This window comes from Manacus candei, unplaced genomic scaffold (genome assembly GCF_025592945.1).
Source record: "Manacus candei isolate 608988 ecotype Guabito, Panama unplaced genomic scaffold, ASM2559294v1 h1tg000070l, whole genome shotgun sequence".
NCBI lineage: Eukaryota > Metazoa > Chordata > Aves > Passeriformes > Pipridae > Manacus > Manacus candei.
Window position 1 is genome coordinate 2,476,688 of NW_026138118.1, and position 16,460 is coordinate 2,493,147.

General features: G+C 48.5%; 1 protein-coding gene across 40 annotated transcripts in view; it reads left to right on the forward strand.

Moving 5' to 3' along the window:
- Positions 1–15,093, forward strand: part of EPB41 (erythrocyte membrane protein band 4.1) — a 95,246-nt gene extending 80,153 nt beyond the window's left edge. For 21 of the 40 annotated variants that reach the window (XM_051807106.1, XM_051807108.1, XM_051807113.1 and 18 more), the window contains 5 exons: positions 6,427–6,555; positions 8,134–8,235; positions 8,674–8,754; positions 10,730–10,837; positions 11,760–15,093. In XM_051807106.1, coding sequence (XP_051663066.1) covers positions 6,427–6,555; positions 8,134–8,235; positions 8,674–8,754; positions 10,730–10,828 — 411 coding nt within the window. In that variant the 3' untranslated portion in view covers positions 10,829–10,837; positions 11,760–15,093. Of the gene's footprint in view, positions 1–4,803; positions 5,278–6,426; positions 6,556–8,133; positions 8,236–8,673; positions 8,755–10,729; positions 10,838–11,759 lie in introns of all 40 variants that reach the window. The other 19 variants (XM_051807086.1, XM_051807087.1, XM_051807089.1 and 16 more) reach the window with 1 other exon arrangement.
- The last annotated feature ends 1,367 nt before the right edge of the window (positions 15,094–16,460 follow it).

A 16,460-nucleotide genomic window follows, 5' to 3' on the forward strand; every position in this document is an offset into this window, starting at 1 on the left:
ACTGACTGGAATAACTTGACTGAGGATTAAATCCAGCTTGGTTTAAGACAGGCTTTGTTTGCAGGGAGGTCAGAATGTTCAGCCCTCTACCAGATGCTTGATGTCACACTAACACCTTCTCCCTCTTCGCTTCAGAGACTGAATGGTAGGAAAAAGCAATTGCAGAAAGTTGTTCTGAGGGCAGAGGTGATGCAGATCCTGCACAACTCAGCTGCGAGAGCCTCTGTCTGAGGACAAAAATGCTCCTTTTGGGTTTTGTAAGTGAAGAAACCACGTTCTTAATGAACCACCATTTGTCTGCTCCATGACAGGACACAAGCCTCTGGTTGGGTTTTGGCTGGTTGGAGCTCAGGTTGTGTTCAGAGACTGTATCAAGAGTAATTTTTGATTCTAACTGCCAGCTTTTCTTTGGTGAGATTATTTATTCTGGATAAACCATTTGGCTCATCCTGTGCTGTCACAAGGGATCCCAGGAAGGCAGATCTGGCTGCTCGTGCTGCTGCTCCCTGGGACGAGTCTGGCACCAGAGCAGAGCTTTAACTTCATTTATAAAATGAGGGAAGCAAAAGCAGCAGAACAAAATTGATATCAGTTATAAACTCTGATGTGCTATCCCTTCTTTGCCAGAGGCAGCTCTTGCAGTGCCACTGGTTTGTTCTCTGCAGAGGGAATTTGGAATAAGAAGCTGCTCATCCCCCACAAAAGGGATGGGAAGAGGACCTGGGATGGGTGGACAGAGGAATCATATTGCCCAACAAGGAATTGTATTGCCCAACCACCTTATTTTGATAATTTAAGTGTTGATCTTGATGTGGTTTCATGTTGCCAAGTCCTCAATGCAGTGGTTGGAGGTGGTTGCTGTATGTTGTGTAATATCCTAAATTCTTGCTCAGGACTTGAATTTTGAAGCTTCTAGCACGTTGTGTCTTTTCTAGCATTACTTTTAATTTTGGTCAAAATCTCTTTTATCCTTCTGTTGTCTGACTAGGCTGGTCAGGATGTGATCAGATCAATGGCAATTAAAAAGATCCATCCAAGCCCACAAATCCATAGGTAATGTCTGTCCTTTTCAATGCCAGGGTGTGTTGAACAGCTTCTAAACCTTTTTTAACTTCTATCTTTAAGGCAAAGCAGTTCTGTAAGGCAATGGCAGGTACTGTAAAATAAGGCTCTCTTGTTTTCTGCTTTATAATACTTTTTACCCAAGTGCTTTGCCAGCTGTGAGATTGAGCATCAGTTGATCTGGGAGCGTTCTCTGGTGAGTGTGGTTTGCTGCCAAAGCAGCATCATCTCCTTGTGCATCCCTAGATGGTCACTCTGAGCCTGTGAGCTTCTGTGGATCCGTGTTTGGGGATAACCTAATAACAGCCTTCACAATTCCATTGCCACCCTGGAAAAGAACAGGATTGGGAAGTACTGACCAGCTGGGATTTCTAGTGTGTCATGTGGTGGTTGTAAGGAGTTAGTGAGCACTGTAACTTCATGGGCTTATTAATTTTTATGAAATGTCTTTAGTAACTGGCAGTTGGCACCACTTTAGCACTCCTTAAGTCTCCTGCAGGATGGGGTTTGGGATGAGAATAATGGTTTGGGATGAGAATAATGGAATATTCTACAGAGAGAGGCAGCAGCATGAAAACAACACCCACTCCAACAGCTCAGGGCAGTTGGTTCATACAAATAATCCTGATGCAAAACAGTAGGTTCTTGAAAAAATACAGGCAAATTTATACAAAAACACTTTAAAAAAAAACCCAAATCCTTTTGGCCACTGATATCAACCATGTAATTAAGCCTGTTATTAATTTATCCCCAGTCTGAATTATTGTGTGGCACTTTACACTGCAACGCTTCAGCTGAGTCCTCAGGTGCACAAAGGTCTGTATTTAGGGGGTGGTGCTTTAGTTGCATTCGTGTCTGGGGCAGTTTGTTTCTTCTGGGGCATTTCATCCTGTCCTTTATTTAATTTACACTGTGTTTGGCTGCTTTGTGCTTGATTTAGGCCTTGCTGGTTTGGGGTTGTGTCCGTGGAAATGAGTAGTTGGCAGCCCAGGCACCTCTCAGGTTTCCTGGGTCTCAAGGAGAGCTTGAAACTCTGCAAATCTGAGCCCTAAACGTAGGGATGCTTTTGCATTTGCAATTGGAAATAAATCTTGATAAGATCAGAATTTGTAGCAGATGCTGAAATTCCCAAGGGGGGGAGTTTTATAGAGATAGTTTTATCTGGAAACAAATACCTTTCCATTGCTCTCTCTTCTTACCAGTGGAATAGGAAGGCAAGGCAAAAAGTGCTTCTGATCAGTTGATCTTATCAGGATTTCATTCTGTCTTTCCAGCCTGCATGTTTGCTGCTGCACTTGGCTCTACTGGTACCAGGATATGCTTGGCACAGGCTCCATTCCAGCTTTCCCTTCCTTTGTGCCTCTGTCATGCAAGATACTTCCAAAATGCAAATTATTTTCTCTGTCTGTGAAAGGGATTTGGGAAGATGTTTTGACTGCATACAGGGTTTTGTCTCTTAAATAGCTCAATGTTTGTGTAGCTGGTTAATCTGCTTTGTTTTATCTGTTATTCTTGCTCTTGGTTGAGTGGTGCCCCAGCTGTTTTGTAAGGAAATCTCACTCCTAAGGCATGTTCCATTAAACCTCAGAAGATGTGCTGTATCTTCTCAAGATCCCATGAGTAATTTACAAGGTTTAGCATATATAATTAAGGGAAAATCATAATATTGGCAGTGTATAAATTCAGGTTTTAAAACAAGATTAAGGCACGGGTGTTCAATGCTGATAACCCCATTTCTGTTCTGTTTTGTGGAATATTGCAGTGGAGTATCTTGTGTTGGGCAAATGAGGGTGGATATAGAATCATGGAATATCCTGAGCTGGAAGGGACCCCCAAGGATCATCCATCCAGCTCCAGGCCCTGCACAGACACCTCAACAATCCCACCCTGTCCATCAGAGCGTTGTCCAAACCTCCTGGAGCTCTGGCAGCCTTGGGGCTGTGCCCACTGCCCTGGGGAGCCTGGGCAGTGCCCAACCAGCCTCTGGGGGAAGAACCTTTTCCTAAAATCCAACCTAACCCTGCCCTGACACAGCTCCAGCCGTTCCCTGGGTGCTGTCCCTGCTCCCCCAGAGCAGAGATCGGAGCTGCCCCTCAGGAGGAAGCTGCAACCCCTGCCATGAGGTCTCCCCTCAAATATTCCTTTGGAAGAGGACTTGTGGAACTGGATTTTGATCAGAAATAACACTCCACTGTGAGCACAGTCTGACCTGACCATCTCAGTGCTGCTCCTTGTCCCTTCACTCCTGTTAAGTGCATTTTGCTCAGCAATATCCCAAGAACTTAAGAGAAGCCCGAGAGACTGGAAATCCTAATGGATAGAAATCCCTACAGCTAATCCATCTGCAACATAAAGGAGCAGAGAACTGAAAAATACCCATGGGGAGTTAGGGAAGAGTCATTTCTCGAAATGACTCTAAAAAAAGCATCTATTTGTTCCTGCATAAAGCAGCCCCTGGTCTTACCCTCCCATCGAGTTGTGCCATTACACGAGGTCAATCAGGGTGAGAACCTCTGGTGTGTAAAAAATGCATTGTACCAGATGTCCCATGGGCTTCAGACCTCACAATTTAAGCACAGATTACAGTTTTTTGGTTGCCCAGGGAATCTTCCTATTAGAAAGTGAGGCAACAGTTTCAGTTTGTTTTAACACCACCACCAAAATTGGAATTACAGTTGGCAAAATGGACTTGCCGTGTTTTTGTGAGAATTTAATCCCTGTTTTTCGATTAATAGATATGTGGCTGTTTCTGTGCAAAGTGACCAGAAATCAACCATGAGGTTAATTACTGAAAAGGGATAGTCCCTTGGGGTTTTCCCTCTTGTTCCCTGACTCTGGATGATGTGACAGCTTGAATACCTGTAAATTGTGGGGCCTGTAACTGCTAATTCTGCCTTTCCTTGGAGGCAGATTTCCATGTCAATAAGGAGAGAAACTCAATTTCCAGCACATTGTCTTGTTCCTGTTTTAACTCTTGCTTTCTGTCACTGGTGTTCCCCCCTGGCTCGAGGGCTCCCAGAGGTGCCAGAAGACCTGGGTGAGACCTTGCTAAGGAGCTGAACAGGAGCAGGAATCTGATTCTCTCAGCCATTCCTAACTTGTGGATATTTGTACAACAGTTTTCCCAGTACCACAAGGACATTGTGTCAGTTATCCTGGAATTACAACAGCCAGGAGGGTGCTCAGAGGGGGGGGTGAGCATTCCCAGGATGGGGAAAGAGCAAAGCACAAGGTTCTGTGGATTGTCAGGCACAAAAATTCTGGGCTTGTTCTTTTCTCTCCGTGTGCAACTTCAAACACTGTATAAAGTATTTCGGTGAGTTAAAAACAGAATTGGGGGATAAGTTTTGGGATAGTGGGTGGGTTTTGTTGCACATGGGAATTTTGGATGTGCACAAGTCCCCACCTGCTACACTGAAATTGTTCCTGTTTCCAAACCGGGCGAAAAGCGCTTAGTGGTGGCTCTTCCTTTAGGTGCAGGGAGTTGTTTTTATATTAATTCCTTAAAATTTAGAAGGGTGGATTATTAATGTACCGGGAAGGCTGTGTCAGTAAATGCACTGGGTACCTCACATGGCTTTTCAGTGTCCAGCCCCACTGTTGCATGTGTTACTGGATGATACCTGATAACAAAGCGATGTTTTGCCTTGATGCCTCCTGCCCTCCTGCTCTCCCTAACGCTTCTCTTTCTCTCTCTCTCTCTCTCTCTCTGGCCTTTTTTGTGTATCCGTTTCTTTTTAGAAAATGAGTGACTTTTCCTCCCAAGAGGATGTGGCTGCAGTGCCAGAGAGGAGCAGTGTTAACTCTGGCTTTGCATGGGAGGGCTCAAAGCAGTCGGTAGCTTTTAGTGAGACCCCAGTGCCACCTGCCTCAGAGCCTTCTCCCAGCCAGCACTTTGGTACTTCCTCCCTAAGCAGCGAGGAGGAGGAGGAGAAGGAGGAGGAGGAGGAGGCAGCTCCCAGCCTCCCTGCCAGCAAGGAGGACCTGACATGTGGAAAGGGGGTTTGTGTGGATGTGGAGAAGGACTCGGAGCTCTCTGAGCTGGAGCCCCCCACCAGCCCTGCACCTCCCCGGCAGCCCTGGGGAGAGGAGGAGGAGGAGGAGGAGGAGGTGGCAGAGGATGGTGAAGACAGCTTTGCCTTTAGAAAGCCCCATGGAGAGTGTCACAACTCAGATGCTCCCAACGGGCTGCCCGTGGTCATTCGCTGCTTCCAGGTAGTGAGCCCAGCTCCTGCACCCCCAAACCCGGCTGCCTCTGGAGTGGGAACCCAAACACTGCAGCAAGCAGATGCCATGGACCTGGAGAGGAGCTGGCTTTGCTTGGCTTGGACTCGTGCTTGGAGTTAATGACCCGGTTAAATCTCCCAACAATCAGTGTGCACGAGCCCCTCTCGATTTATCTCCGCATTAAATACAAGCCCCTCTCAATTTATCTTTCTGCCTTGAACACAGTCACTGCAGTGCAGTGCCCTTTGCTTTTCTGGGATCAAAGCATCCTGTGGCACCCCCCCAGAAAGGCTCCAAACCCTTGTGATTTTAGTTCCTCCCGGATTTTGCCAGCTCCTGCTGGAGCCTCAGCGCAGCAGAGCAAATTGGAAGCGCTGTCCAAGGTGTTTCCTCGTGCCCTTGGTGCTCCCCACCGGGGAGGTATTTTTGCCTGCTTCAGTGTTGATGTTGCTTTTGGCTCAGTAGGTGCCCATTCCCCTGCTAACGATCACGGTGGCATCTGGCAGGTTTGGGGATGGTGAGCAGAAATTGAGCCCTCTGGGAAAGCACTGGGTCTAAACTAACTCTGTCTTCTTCTGGATGATCATCAGGTGGTGGAACAACTGATTTCTCTTTCCCCCTCCCCCCTTCATTGTCTTTCTGTTTTATCTGACATTGATTTAATAAAAGTTTAAGATCTGACAAGGACTTTCAATAATACAGTTGCACTTGGAGTCAGGATAAAGCTGCTCAGTTGTGATCAAGTCTTTGTGTGCCCAGGGTTGGTGTTAATCCTGACATTGGCATCAGCAGATGAGGGTCCTCTTCCCCTGGCAGCTGGCAGTGAACTTTTGGTAATTAGGAAGTTAAGAATCAGTGGAGACAGTGTCTTTGTGGTGTTGTGACACACCAGTTAACCCCCTGATTCCTGGTTTGGGCTCACCAGGGTGGGGAAGGGCTGGAGGATTTTGCTGCCTGTCTAATCCTCACTCCCTGTCTCTGCCCTCTGAGCAGTTCCAGAGCCTCAAACCCAAAGATTCCCAGGCTGCCCTTGGTTTGCTTTTATCAGATCAGTGTCAGAACCCTTGCCAGCAGCACGGTCAGGATGTGGAGGTGGGAACTGGCTGTTCACAAGGTGTTTCTAACCCTGTCTCACAGCCCCCCCTGGTGAAGACACAGACTGTCACCATCTCTGACGTGTCCAGCGCCATCAAAAGCGAAATTCCCACAAAAGAAGTCCCCATTGTCCATACGGAGACAAAGACCATCACCTATGAAGCTGCACAGGTAAGGTGTGTTCTGATTAATTTCCCAGGGGCTTAATTAAACTCAGGGAAGTGTTTTCTTTCCCAACCCTCAGGATGAGACAGCAGCACCTGCCATTCTCCACACATCCAAGTCACAGCACAGACATTAACTGATGCTGTGGACACTGTTTCCAGGTGCATCTGGTATTTTTAGAGAAACAGTAGTTTTGCTATCCCTGAAGAGTAATTATTTTTTCAAGATGTGCATTCTAACAGAATTTATCTTCAGCCACTGGTGGCTTTGGGATGCAGACTGGACCATATGGAGTTGACCTGAGCTGGCCTTTCTTTCTGCAGGAGATGTCTTGTCTTGTTTTCCTTTGCTGTTTATGCCTCTTCAGAACTTGGTTTATAAATTATTTGCTAATCCTTTAGGTTTCAACCTGAAAAGGTTGTTGAACACCGAAAGTTTTGTATAAAATACAACCAGACTGGGGATGTGGTGATTGGAAACTGGAAAAGTTAATGGAGTGATACCAGTGTACAAAGGTCATATTGATTGCTAAGGTTAAAATTAATCCTCAGTCTAAACCAGGTTTTATCGAATGATTTGGGCTGGAAGGGACTTTAAATGCCATCCAGTTCCATTCCCTGCCTTTAGCATGGACACCTTCCACATCCCATGGACTGTGCTTGTCTAATTTGGGATTCTTGAGGAATCCCATGACTGTTCAGCATCTGTCCCAGTTGCAGAAGTAGAGGAGTCGTTCACACAAAGGTGGTGAGCATTGCCCTGATCTTCAGTAGATGAATAGAGGAGTTTTGCTCCCACTGGGAAATGAAAAGGAAAAGTGCATCTCCCAGGCTGGGAGCAGTGGATGTGAGATGTGCCACGGGATCTCTTCGGTCTGTGGAAAATGGTCCCACCTTGTGGTAACTCCAGATATTGTCCCACTGCCGAGCTGGGAATGCTGCCCAGTGGGGACAGGGACAGGATGAGCTGGCCAGGATGACTTAGTTTAGGATTTTTGGGCGACCTTGAGCGGTCGAGTTGGGCAGGAGGGGATCCAAGAACCAGCTCTAAAAGTTATTCCTGATTCATCAGATGTGTGGTTGTTCCTTGCTTCTGCAGAGATCAAGGAAGGGATATACAAGGTGTTGTCAGGAGGGAGGAAAGGTGACAGGTACCTCCTGAGCCAGGTTGTTCTCTTGGCTTTGTGGATCTCCATGGATGGAGGCAGGTGGAATTTGGGATTGGTTTCTGTGTTGATCTCCCTTTGTGGTCCAAGCATGGAGGGGCATGACCAGCACTGCAGGGCCAGCAGTGTGCCCAGATTTGGGAACAGCCCAGCCTTCCTGGTCTGAGGGGTGCCACAGGTCCTCCCTGAGGAGGGATTCTGTGGATCTGTGCTTTTCCAGTCTTAAAAGTCCAGGGACTTCCAGCCTCCAGAGCCCTGCCCAGCCCTCGTGCACCTGAGCACAGGTTGACTTGCTGCATCCCAAGATCCATGATGGAGAGGAGCTTCTGTCCTGGGATTGCTTCCTGCTCTGGTGACATGGAGCCCCTGCTCCTGTCCACACTGCTCAGGGACTGATGGCCTGTCCTTGTGCCCCACAGACAGACGGTGGCAATGGGGATTTAGACCCTGGAATCCTGCTGACTGCCCAGACCATCACTTCGGAAACCACCAGCAGCACCACCACCACCCAGATCACCAAGGTAACACCAGTAAGACAACAGCTCAAACAACAGCCTGATGGAGCAGATGGGCAGAGCTGAATAATAGGGGAAAAAAAACCTCTTGGAAACTCCTTTCAAAAAATATGATTAATACCTGAAACGAAGCACAAGGGGCCCCCAGGTTGCCCACGTTAAGGCTGAATTATGCATTAATTGCAGCACAGTTGGTGGGCTCTGCCTGTCCTGTGGGGCAGCAGGAAGAGCTGTACTGTGAGGAAAAGCTCTTCCCTGGCTCAGCTATAAAAAAATGACTGTTTGACAGTTTTTCTTTGAGCAGCAGCAGTTTCCCCCGTGACTCTGATGCCGTGGCACGACTGTTTGGTGACGCTATTTTTGGATACTTTTAGACAGGCAGCCCCAGTGAGCTCCAATTCCTCTGCACTTCCACACTAACAGCAGCTTTTCCTTCTGTTCCAGACTGTAAAAGGTGGCATTTCAGAGACACGGATTGAGAAGAGGATTGTCATCACAGGAGATGCAGATGTAGACCATGACCAGGTGGGAGTGTGGGCGTGATCCAAAGGAGTTTCCCAGAGTTGCCACAAAGGAGACATTCATGCCTGTCCAAAGAAAATGTCACTAAAAAACTGACCCAGGGAAATTGGACTGGGGTAAAAATAAAACTTCCAAACTGATATTTTGTTTTAGCTTGTGGCTGCTCCCATCCCTGGAAGTGTCCAAGGCCAGGTTGGACAGGGCTGGGAGCAACTTGGGCTAGTGGAAGGTGTCCCTGGCCATGACAAGGGGTGGAACTGGATGGGCTTTAAGGTACCTTCCAACCCAGGCCATTCTGTGATTCTGTGATTCTATATCAGTAATAAATCCTTTTTTGACATTATGCAGCTGGGCCAGCAAAGCTGAATTCTGTTCTGAAACTGGTGTTGGCAGCAAAGTTTTGGTGCCAGAATTTTTTTGGACAATGGCACTTTAAAAAAAAAAAAATCCATAAAAATGTGAAATAAAAGTTTTCCTTGACATCTGGCTGATCTGAATTAATTTTCCCATAACTTTGAAACACTGTTGCTGCTGTATAGTGCCAGAAGTAATTTCAGAGCACTCAGCACCTGCATTAAATCTCATTGGCTTTATGTAAAACCTTTGTGATGAGTCAGCCCCACTGGCCTCTTGCGTGTGTTGGAAGTGATGATTTTGTCATCAGAGAATTATACTGTGAATTTAAATTTAGTTGCAAGTATTGTGGGGGTGGAGAATATTCTTATGACAAGAACTGGTTTATTAATTCCAACAGAAAATGTCTGAGGTGTCTGAAATGTGCTCATCACACTGGCTGGAAGAATAAACAGGCTTTGCTTGATTGCTCTCATCCATCTGCTACCAGTGGAGAGATGGGAATACTCTTAAAAAACAGCTTTTCTTTTTAGAAATGATGTGATGGCACCACAAGTCACCAAAGTGTGTGGCTGAAGTCCTGGGGGCAGTTTTGGGCACCACAAAGATCTCAAGCTAAGACAGTGAAGGGTCTGGAGGGGCCACACAAGTAGCAGCTGAGAGCCCTTGGCTTGTTCAGCTGGACAGGAGACTGAGGGCAGAGCTCAGTGGGGCTGGAGCTGTGTCAGGGCAGGCTCAGGCTGGATCTCAGGCAAAGGTTCTTCCCCCAGAGGCTGGTTGGGCACTGCCCAGGCTCCCCAGGGCAGTGGGCACAGCCCCAAGGCTGCCAGAGCTGCAGGAGGGTTTGGACAATGCTCTGATGGACAGGGTGGGATTGTTGGGGTGGAGTTGAATGGATGATCATTGTGGGTTTCTCCCAGCTCAGGATATTCTGTCACTCTATGAAGTGGCTGTTCAGCCTGGAGAGGAGAGGGTTGTGTGGAGACCTCAGCAGCCTTCCAGGCCCCAGAAGGGGCCTCCTGGGAAGCTGGAGGGGGACTCTGTCAGGAACAGTAGGGATGGGACAATGAGCAGCGGGTACAAATTGAAAGAGGGGAAATTTAGGTTAGATATTAAGAAGAAATTTTTCACTCTGAGGGTGGTGAGGCCCTGGCACAGGTTGCCCAGTATTCAAAACCAGGCTGGATAAGGCCTCGAGCAACCTGGTCTAGTGGGAGTTCTCCCTGCCCACGGCAGGGGGGTTGGAACTGGATGATGATCTTTAAGGTCCCTTCCAAACCCTTAACATTCTCTAGTTCTGTAAAATTCTTTTTCACTCTCCAGAGTTAGAAGAAGGCTCTCGTGCCCCTGGGGAGAGTGGGTGCCGGGCTCTGAGCCATGCTCTGCCCCACTCTGCCGTGTTCTGACCCGTCCTGCCCCACTCTGCCATGCCCTGAGACACTCTGCTGTGTTCTGACCCGTCCTGCCCCACTCTGCCATGCCCTGAGACACTCTGCTGTGTTCTGACCCGTCCTGCCCCACTCTGCCATGCCCTGAGACACTCTGCCCTGTGCTGTGATGCTGTGACACGCTCTGATCTGGGCTCTGACACGCTCTGCCCCCTTCTCTCCTGGCTGTCCCACAGGTCCTGGCGCAGGCGATCAAGGCGGCGAAGGAGCAGCACCCGGACATGTCGGTGACCAAAGTGGTCGTGCACCAGGAGACTGAGATTGCAGAGGAGTAGCCAGGCTGTGTGAGTACAGACAGCACCCACGAGGGAGGGATGGGGGCTGCTCCCCTCCCAGGGCACGGGGGTGGATCTCTGGGCACACAGGGTTTGGCTAAATGTGGTCACAGTGGCAATAAAATGGTTATTGTTCGCTGCTGAGGCTGGTCCTGGTGGATCAGGTGAGGCTGATGAAGGAGGCCCAAATACACACTAATCCTGCTGGGGAGATGAGCCAGAATTGGTTAAAAGCTGCACAGCTCCTGCCATGAGGCTGCTCTGCCTTCCCAAACACCTCTGAGGCACCAGCAGCACATGGAGCCATTGGGGACAGGAGGACTCTGCCTGTCAGTGCCAGGGAACCCCTGAGCTGGACCCCAGTTTGCCTGGAAAGATCCCTTTTTGATGAGTTTGGGAAAGAGCTGCTTGAGGAATCCTGGAGCTCTGCCTGTGCCTCAGTGCTGTAAAGTCCATCCTACCCCACACTGGTGATCAAAGAATCCTGGAATGGTTTGGGTTGGAAAGCACTTTAAAGCTCATCCAGTCCCAACCCCCTGCCATGGGCAGGGACACCTCCCACTAGCCCAGGTTGCTCCAAGCCCTGTCCAACCTGGCCTTGGACACTTCCAGGGATTCCAGGAGCAGCCACAGCTTCTCTGGGCAACCTGTGCCAGGGCCTCCCCACTCTCCCAGGGAACAATTCCTTCCCAATATCCCATCTAACCCTGTCCTGTGGCAGAGGGAAGCCATTCCCCTTGTCCTGTCCTGTCCCTCCATCCCTTGTCCCAGATCCCTCTCCAGCTGTCCTGGAGCCCCTTTAGGCACTTCCCACCTGCCATGGATGGTAACTCACCTGTTCTCCATCTGCTTTTGGGAAGGAGGTTCCTCTGTCTCCCAGGAAGCTGCTGTTGGCTGCTGTTCCTCTTACCCTGTTCCTATCTCTCCCTAGGAAATGTTCCTGCCAGCCACAACACCAGGAAAAAGAAACCCAGCAAAACCACCAAGAAACTACCTGGAGCACAAAGACCTCGGATTTCAGACTTGACACTCAGAGACATTCATATCATTTATTAGGAGTTGCGCTTTGACATTTTATTGGGATTTTTCCAGGCTCCACTGGATCCTATTGGATATAGGGTTTTGTTTTGTTGTTGGGTTTTTTTTTTGTTGTTTCTGTTTTTTTTTTTTATATATATCTATTGTGACAGAAATCTGCCATATTTCTAACTGTACTGAATATTTTTTACAGGTTTTCAATTTTGCATTCCCTCTCATGCAAAGCCTCTTCAGACACAGCCCCAACCCCAAAACCTCGCAGGGCTCCCTGTTTTATCTCCTATTCCCTCCACCTCCACTGGGATGAGGGAGCCAAAGCCACCTCTGTGCATATTCCCAGCACAGGATCCAGACTTGCCTTCCCAAAGCCATGGGTCCTCCTGCCAGGAGAGTCAGTTTAAAGAGTCAAGACTTCAGTTTTGTGCAGCATTTCCCATTGCCTCTGGATTATTCCTGTAGCTCTTGGGAGCTGCCCCCTTCCCCTGAGCTCCCTCCCCGTTGGGATCCAGCCCCCAGTGTGTGATCACAATAGGGTTTTGTGGTGTAGCCTATGCACACATCTGAATAGCTGACTAGATTTAAGGAATACTGGAAAAGTTGCTTCAAGTATCTTTATACTGTGAATTTTAGAGCTTTAAAGAGGACTGTGGTAGCATCTCACCCTCCTCCCGTGTGTCTCTGCCGAGTGCTCCCCGCCCTGTTTGTGTTTTCTAGATGCCATTAAATTAAAAAAAAAGCCCTTAGAAGTGTGTGTTTAAGGTGTGTGGACTCGGGATGCTATTAAGGTAGGCTTGTGCAGCATTCACAGGAACTGAGTTTTTTTCAGTGTCATAGTTTTACACTTGTTTGTGTTCATGATTTTTAAATTAGGGAGGTTTTTTGTTTTGTTTTTTTTTGGTTTTTTTTTTTTTGTAAGTCATGGGTTGGGTTTTTTTTTCCTCCCCTAGCAGTGCTATTTAAAGCTGAACACGTTGCCCATCTCCCAGGGCGTGTATCCTACTATCATTTAATTTAAACTCCTTTAGACAATCCTTCCTAGGCCTGTAAGCTGTATTTGGAGAGGCTGAACAAGGAATTTTAGGAGGTGTCAGGTGTTGCTGGTCATGATAGAGCCAAACCACATGGGAAGTGCTGACATTCCCTCTTCCACGATGTCCTGGGGGGTCTGGATTTGGCTTCATGACCCCCTTGCTGGAATGAAATCCCAGGGTGGGTGTCTGCAGCTTTAGGCTGGGCTTAGAGACCCCCAGGATGATCTGCAGTGTGGAAGGGGTGACCCAAAAACGTGATTCCAGGGGCTGGATGTGCTTCCCTGCCCTGCACCAGGGGCTGAGCTCCCACTGCTGCTCTCTGAGCTTTGTGGAAATATTCTAATCATGCCTGGGTTTGTCCTTCCAGCATTTAAATTCAAAAAGCAGAAAAAAACCCAACCAACCAAGCTTTGTAAAGAGTCTGCACAGACACTTGTGAACACTTTGGTCCACTTTGAGGTTGTGATTTTTTTTTTTAAAATGTATAAATATATATATATATATATATAGTTGTGTGGCACATTGGTAGCTGAGGGCAGGGAGTGCTCTGCTGCTCCTCAGGCAAGGATGGGAAGAAAATGGCAATAAAGAAAAAGCTCTCTCCAGTTTCAAATTTGAATGATGTGTTTCAGAAGTCACTGGATTTAGCTCAGGCTGCAACGACTCGCTGTCGAGCTGCAAACAGCCTTGGAACTGCACCAGGGCTGCTGCAGCTTCTCAGATTCAGGTGCAATTTTAATTAAGTTGTCAGTATTGATTGGAGACTCTGCTGGAGCTGCTGGATTTTGGCTTTCCTAGAGCCTTGCTGGCCCCTGCTCAGCCTCCAGCCTTCCCATGCCAACAACTGCTCCTGGGCTGCTCCGGGTGCAGGATCCCCTCCTGGGGTGCTCTGCCTTCCACAGGGCATCCTGCTCTGGGGATTTAGGGACTCCTGGGCTCCACAGCTGCAGTGTAGAGATTAAGTCTTCCTCTACCTGTCTGAACAGCCCCTTCCTTCCTTATTCTACCGTGCAGACCTTGGAGCAGGTCTGTGTCCCTGCTGTCCTCAACTTAGTTGGGTAACGCTTGCCTTAAACACCCCTCATGCTGAGCACCCTCTGGCACTGTCCCTTTTCTGGGAATTTAGCTTTTTTCCCCACTCAGTCCTTCCTTCTCACCTGCAGCAGCCACCTGAGGAGGGAACGGGCACATGGAGCAGTGGCTGAGAGGGTTTCTGGGTTTTACCAGGCAGAGCCAGTGTGATAAATTAAGTTTGTCCATAGCACTTAAAGGTACTTGGCTGCCACAAGAATTGAGGGGAACCTGGTCCCTGGGTGTTCCCTTGGCGTGTCCTGTGCCCTGAGCACAATGAGTGGGACAAAACACCCTGAGCAGGGGATTTCTGGGGGTGAGAAACCTGCTGGCAGGAGAGGTGGTTCCTCCCCAAAGGGACGTGCCTGCCGTGGCTGCGGATGTCCCTTTTTAAGGGCTCGTATTTTACTTTTCCCCTGGATTTTGGGTGGCTGTCCACTCTCACACTTCCCCCCCTTCTCCTTGAGTATTTTAAACAAGTCATGGCCTCGTCTGCCCTTTGCCATCACCTGCTGTTTCCCCCTGCCCCTCTCCTGCCGACACGTGCAGCGCCCGAGCCCGGGAGCTGGATGGGAGCAGCAGCAGCCTGGGAAGAAGAGAAAAGTTAAGAGCAGAAGAAGCTTCTTCCCCCCTCATCCAGGGCCGTGGTGGGGCTGCCCACACCCCTTCCACCTCCAGTGGGATTTAAGGTCCTTGGCTCTGAGCAGTGCTGTGTCAGCTCGAGGGACAAACCAGCTAAGTAAGGTCTATTTATATGAATGTTCCCAGCTCTTCCCACTCCACAAATTCACCCAGAGACTGTCTTGATTGTATAATATACATTATATGGAAGCTATTTATATATGAATGAATGTTTTTATAGAAAGGAAGGCAAGGAGCTCCTGTTCTCCTCCATTAAACTGGAAGGGTGGCTCCAGTTGCCTGATAGCAATCCCTGACCAACAGAGATGTGTTAGCAAAGGACTGACTGATTTCTGGTTTTAAATAAACTGTGGTTTGCTGATTTTCCTAATTGTACAATTACCTTAAGAGGTGGTAGTGTCCCAGCCTTAGAGGTGCAACTTGTTAAAAAAAAAAAGAAAAAAATCATAAAAATAAATAAAATAATTTAGTTGAGAAGATGAAGGAGCTTTGTAAAATTTTTTTAAGGCAATTGTGAATTGTCTAGGGTAGGCATTTACACTCTTCTTTATAAAAATAGTAACTTTTAAAGTTGGCAAATCTTTCTAGATCAACTAGTGATGGGAGCTGTTATTTTGGATTTTCATAGTGAATCAAAGGGAAAGTTGCTGTAGCGTTTAGACAGACCTAAGTGTTCAGTATTGCTTCTTGTATTGAATTTTTCAATAAATTTTCAAACAAAACACTCTCCCTGGCCCTGGAGCCTTTCTTCCTTCTTCTCACCCTCCTCCACATTTTTCTCCCCAACCTGGCTTCACGGTAATTTGGTTTTTCCAGCCTAAACCAGACCCATTGCCCCTCCAAACACAACCATGGCTCTCCCAGCCCTGTGCCAGCCTCCACCACCAGCATTCTCCTGGGCTCTTGGTGCCTTCAGACCCTTCCAAACAGCTCCCAGTGGGGCCGCATGCAAGACCAAAGCCCCCCCCAGAAGGGATTCCCAGAGTTTTCCCTAAAGCAGCATCACTTGATATAAAACCTCCCTTTGAAGCTATGGAATTCACCCAGGTGAGGTAAAAGGGATTCCCAGAGTCCAAGTTTTTCCTAGAGCAGCATCACTTGATAAAAAACCCTCCTTTTTGAGATCCAGAATTCACCCAGGTGAGGTTGGTGCTCAGCAGCTGCTGCCCAGCCCGAGGGAACATGACTGAACTGGAGCAGGGAGGAAATGTCACATCCATCTATTTTTTTGGTCCCATCTCATTTTTTTTCTGGCTGCAGCAGCTTTAGGAGGGACAGAAACACGGAGCAGAAAGCTGACAGGGCATCTTGGCCACCAGCCTGACAGAGAACAAAAGCCAGCTGGCCCAGTTAGGGCTGCTGGAGATTGGGAACTGGCTGGGAAGAGCAGCCCTGGGGGCAAGGGCAGCCCTGGGGCTGCTGTGGTACCACCCCCCGTGGCAGAGGGCAGAGGGAAGGGGGACGTGGCCCCTGTCAGATACTGAAAGCCCCACGAATTCCCATCGCTCCAGACACAGCCATCGCCTCTCCCACCCTGCCCCAGGCCTGTTTGCTTGCAAGCCTCTCCAAGTATTAAATCTGTACATGCTGTGAAGCCAAACTTACAAAGGAGCCCCCAGAAACCGACCCTGGAGAGCTGGGAATCTGCCACCACTGGAGCTGCTTTCCCGTAACGTGTCAGGGTCGGGATTTACTCCCATAATTTACTCCCAGCTCTGCAGCAGAGCTGAGTGTGTCACATTATCTCCCTGGGCCAGCACAGGCTGTGGCTCCTGCCCTGTCCAACCCTGTCAGGGTCATGCCAAAACCAGCCCTGTCTCGGGGAGCTGGGGCTTGTGGAGCTCCAGACA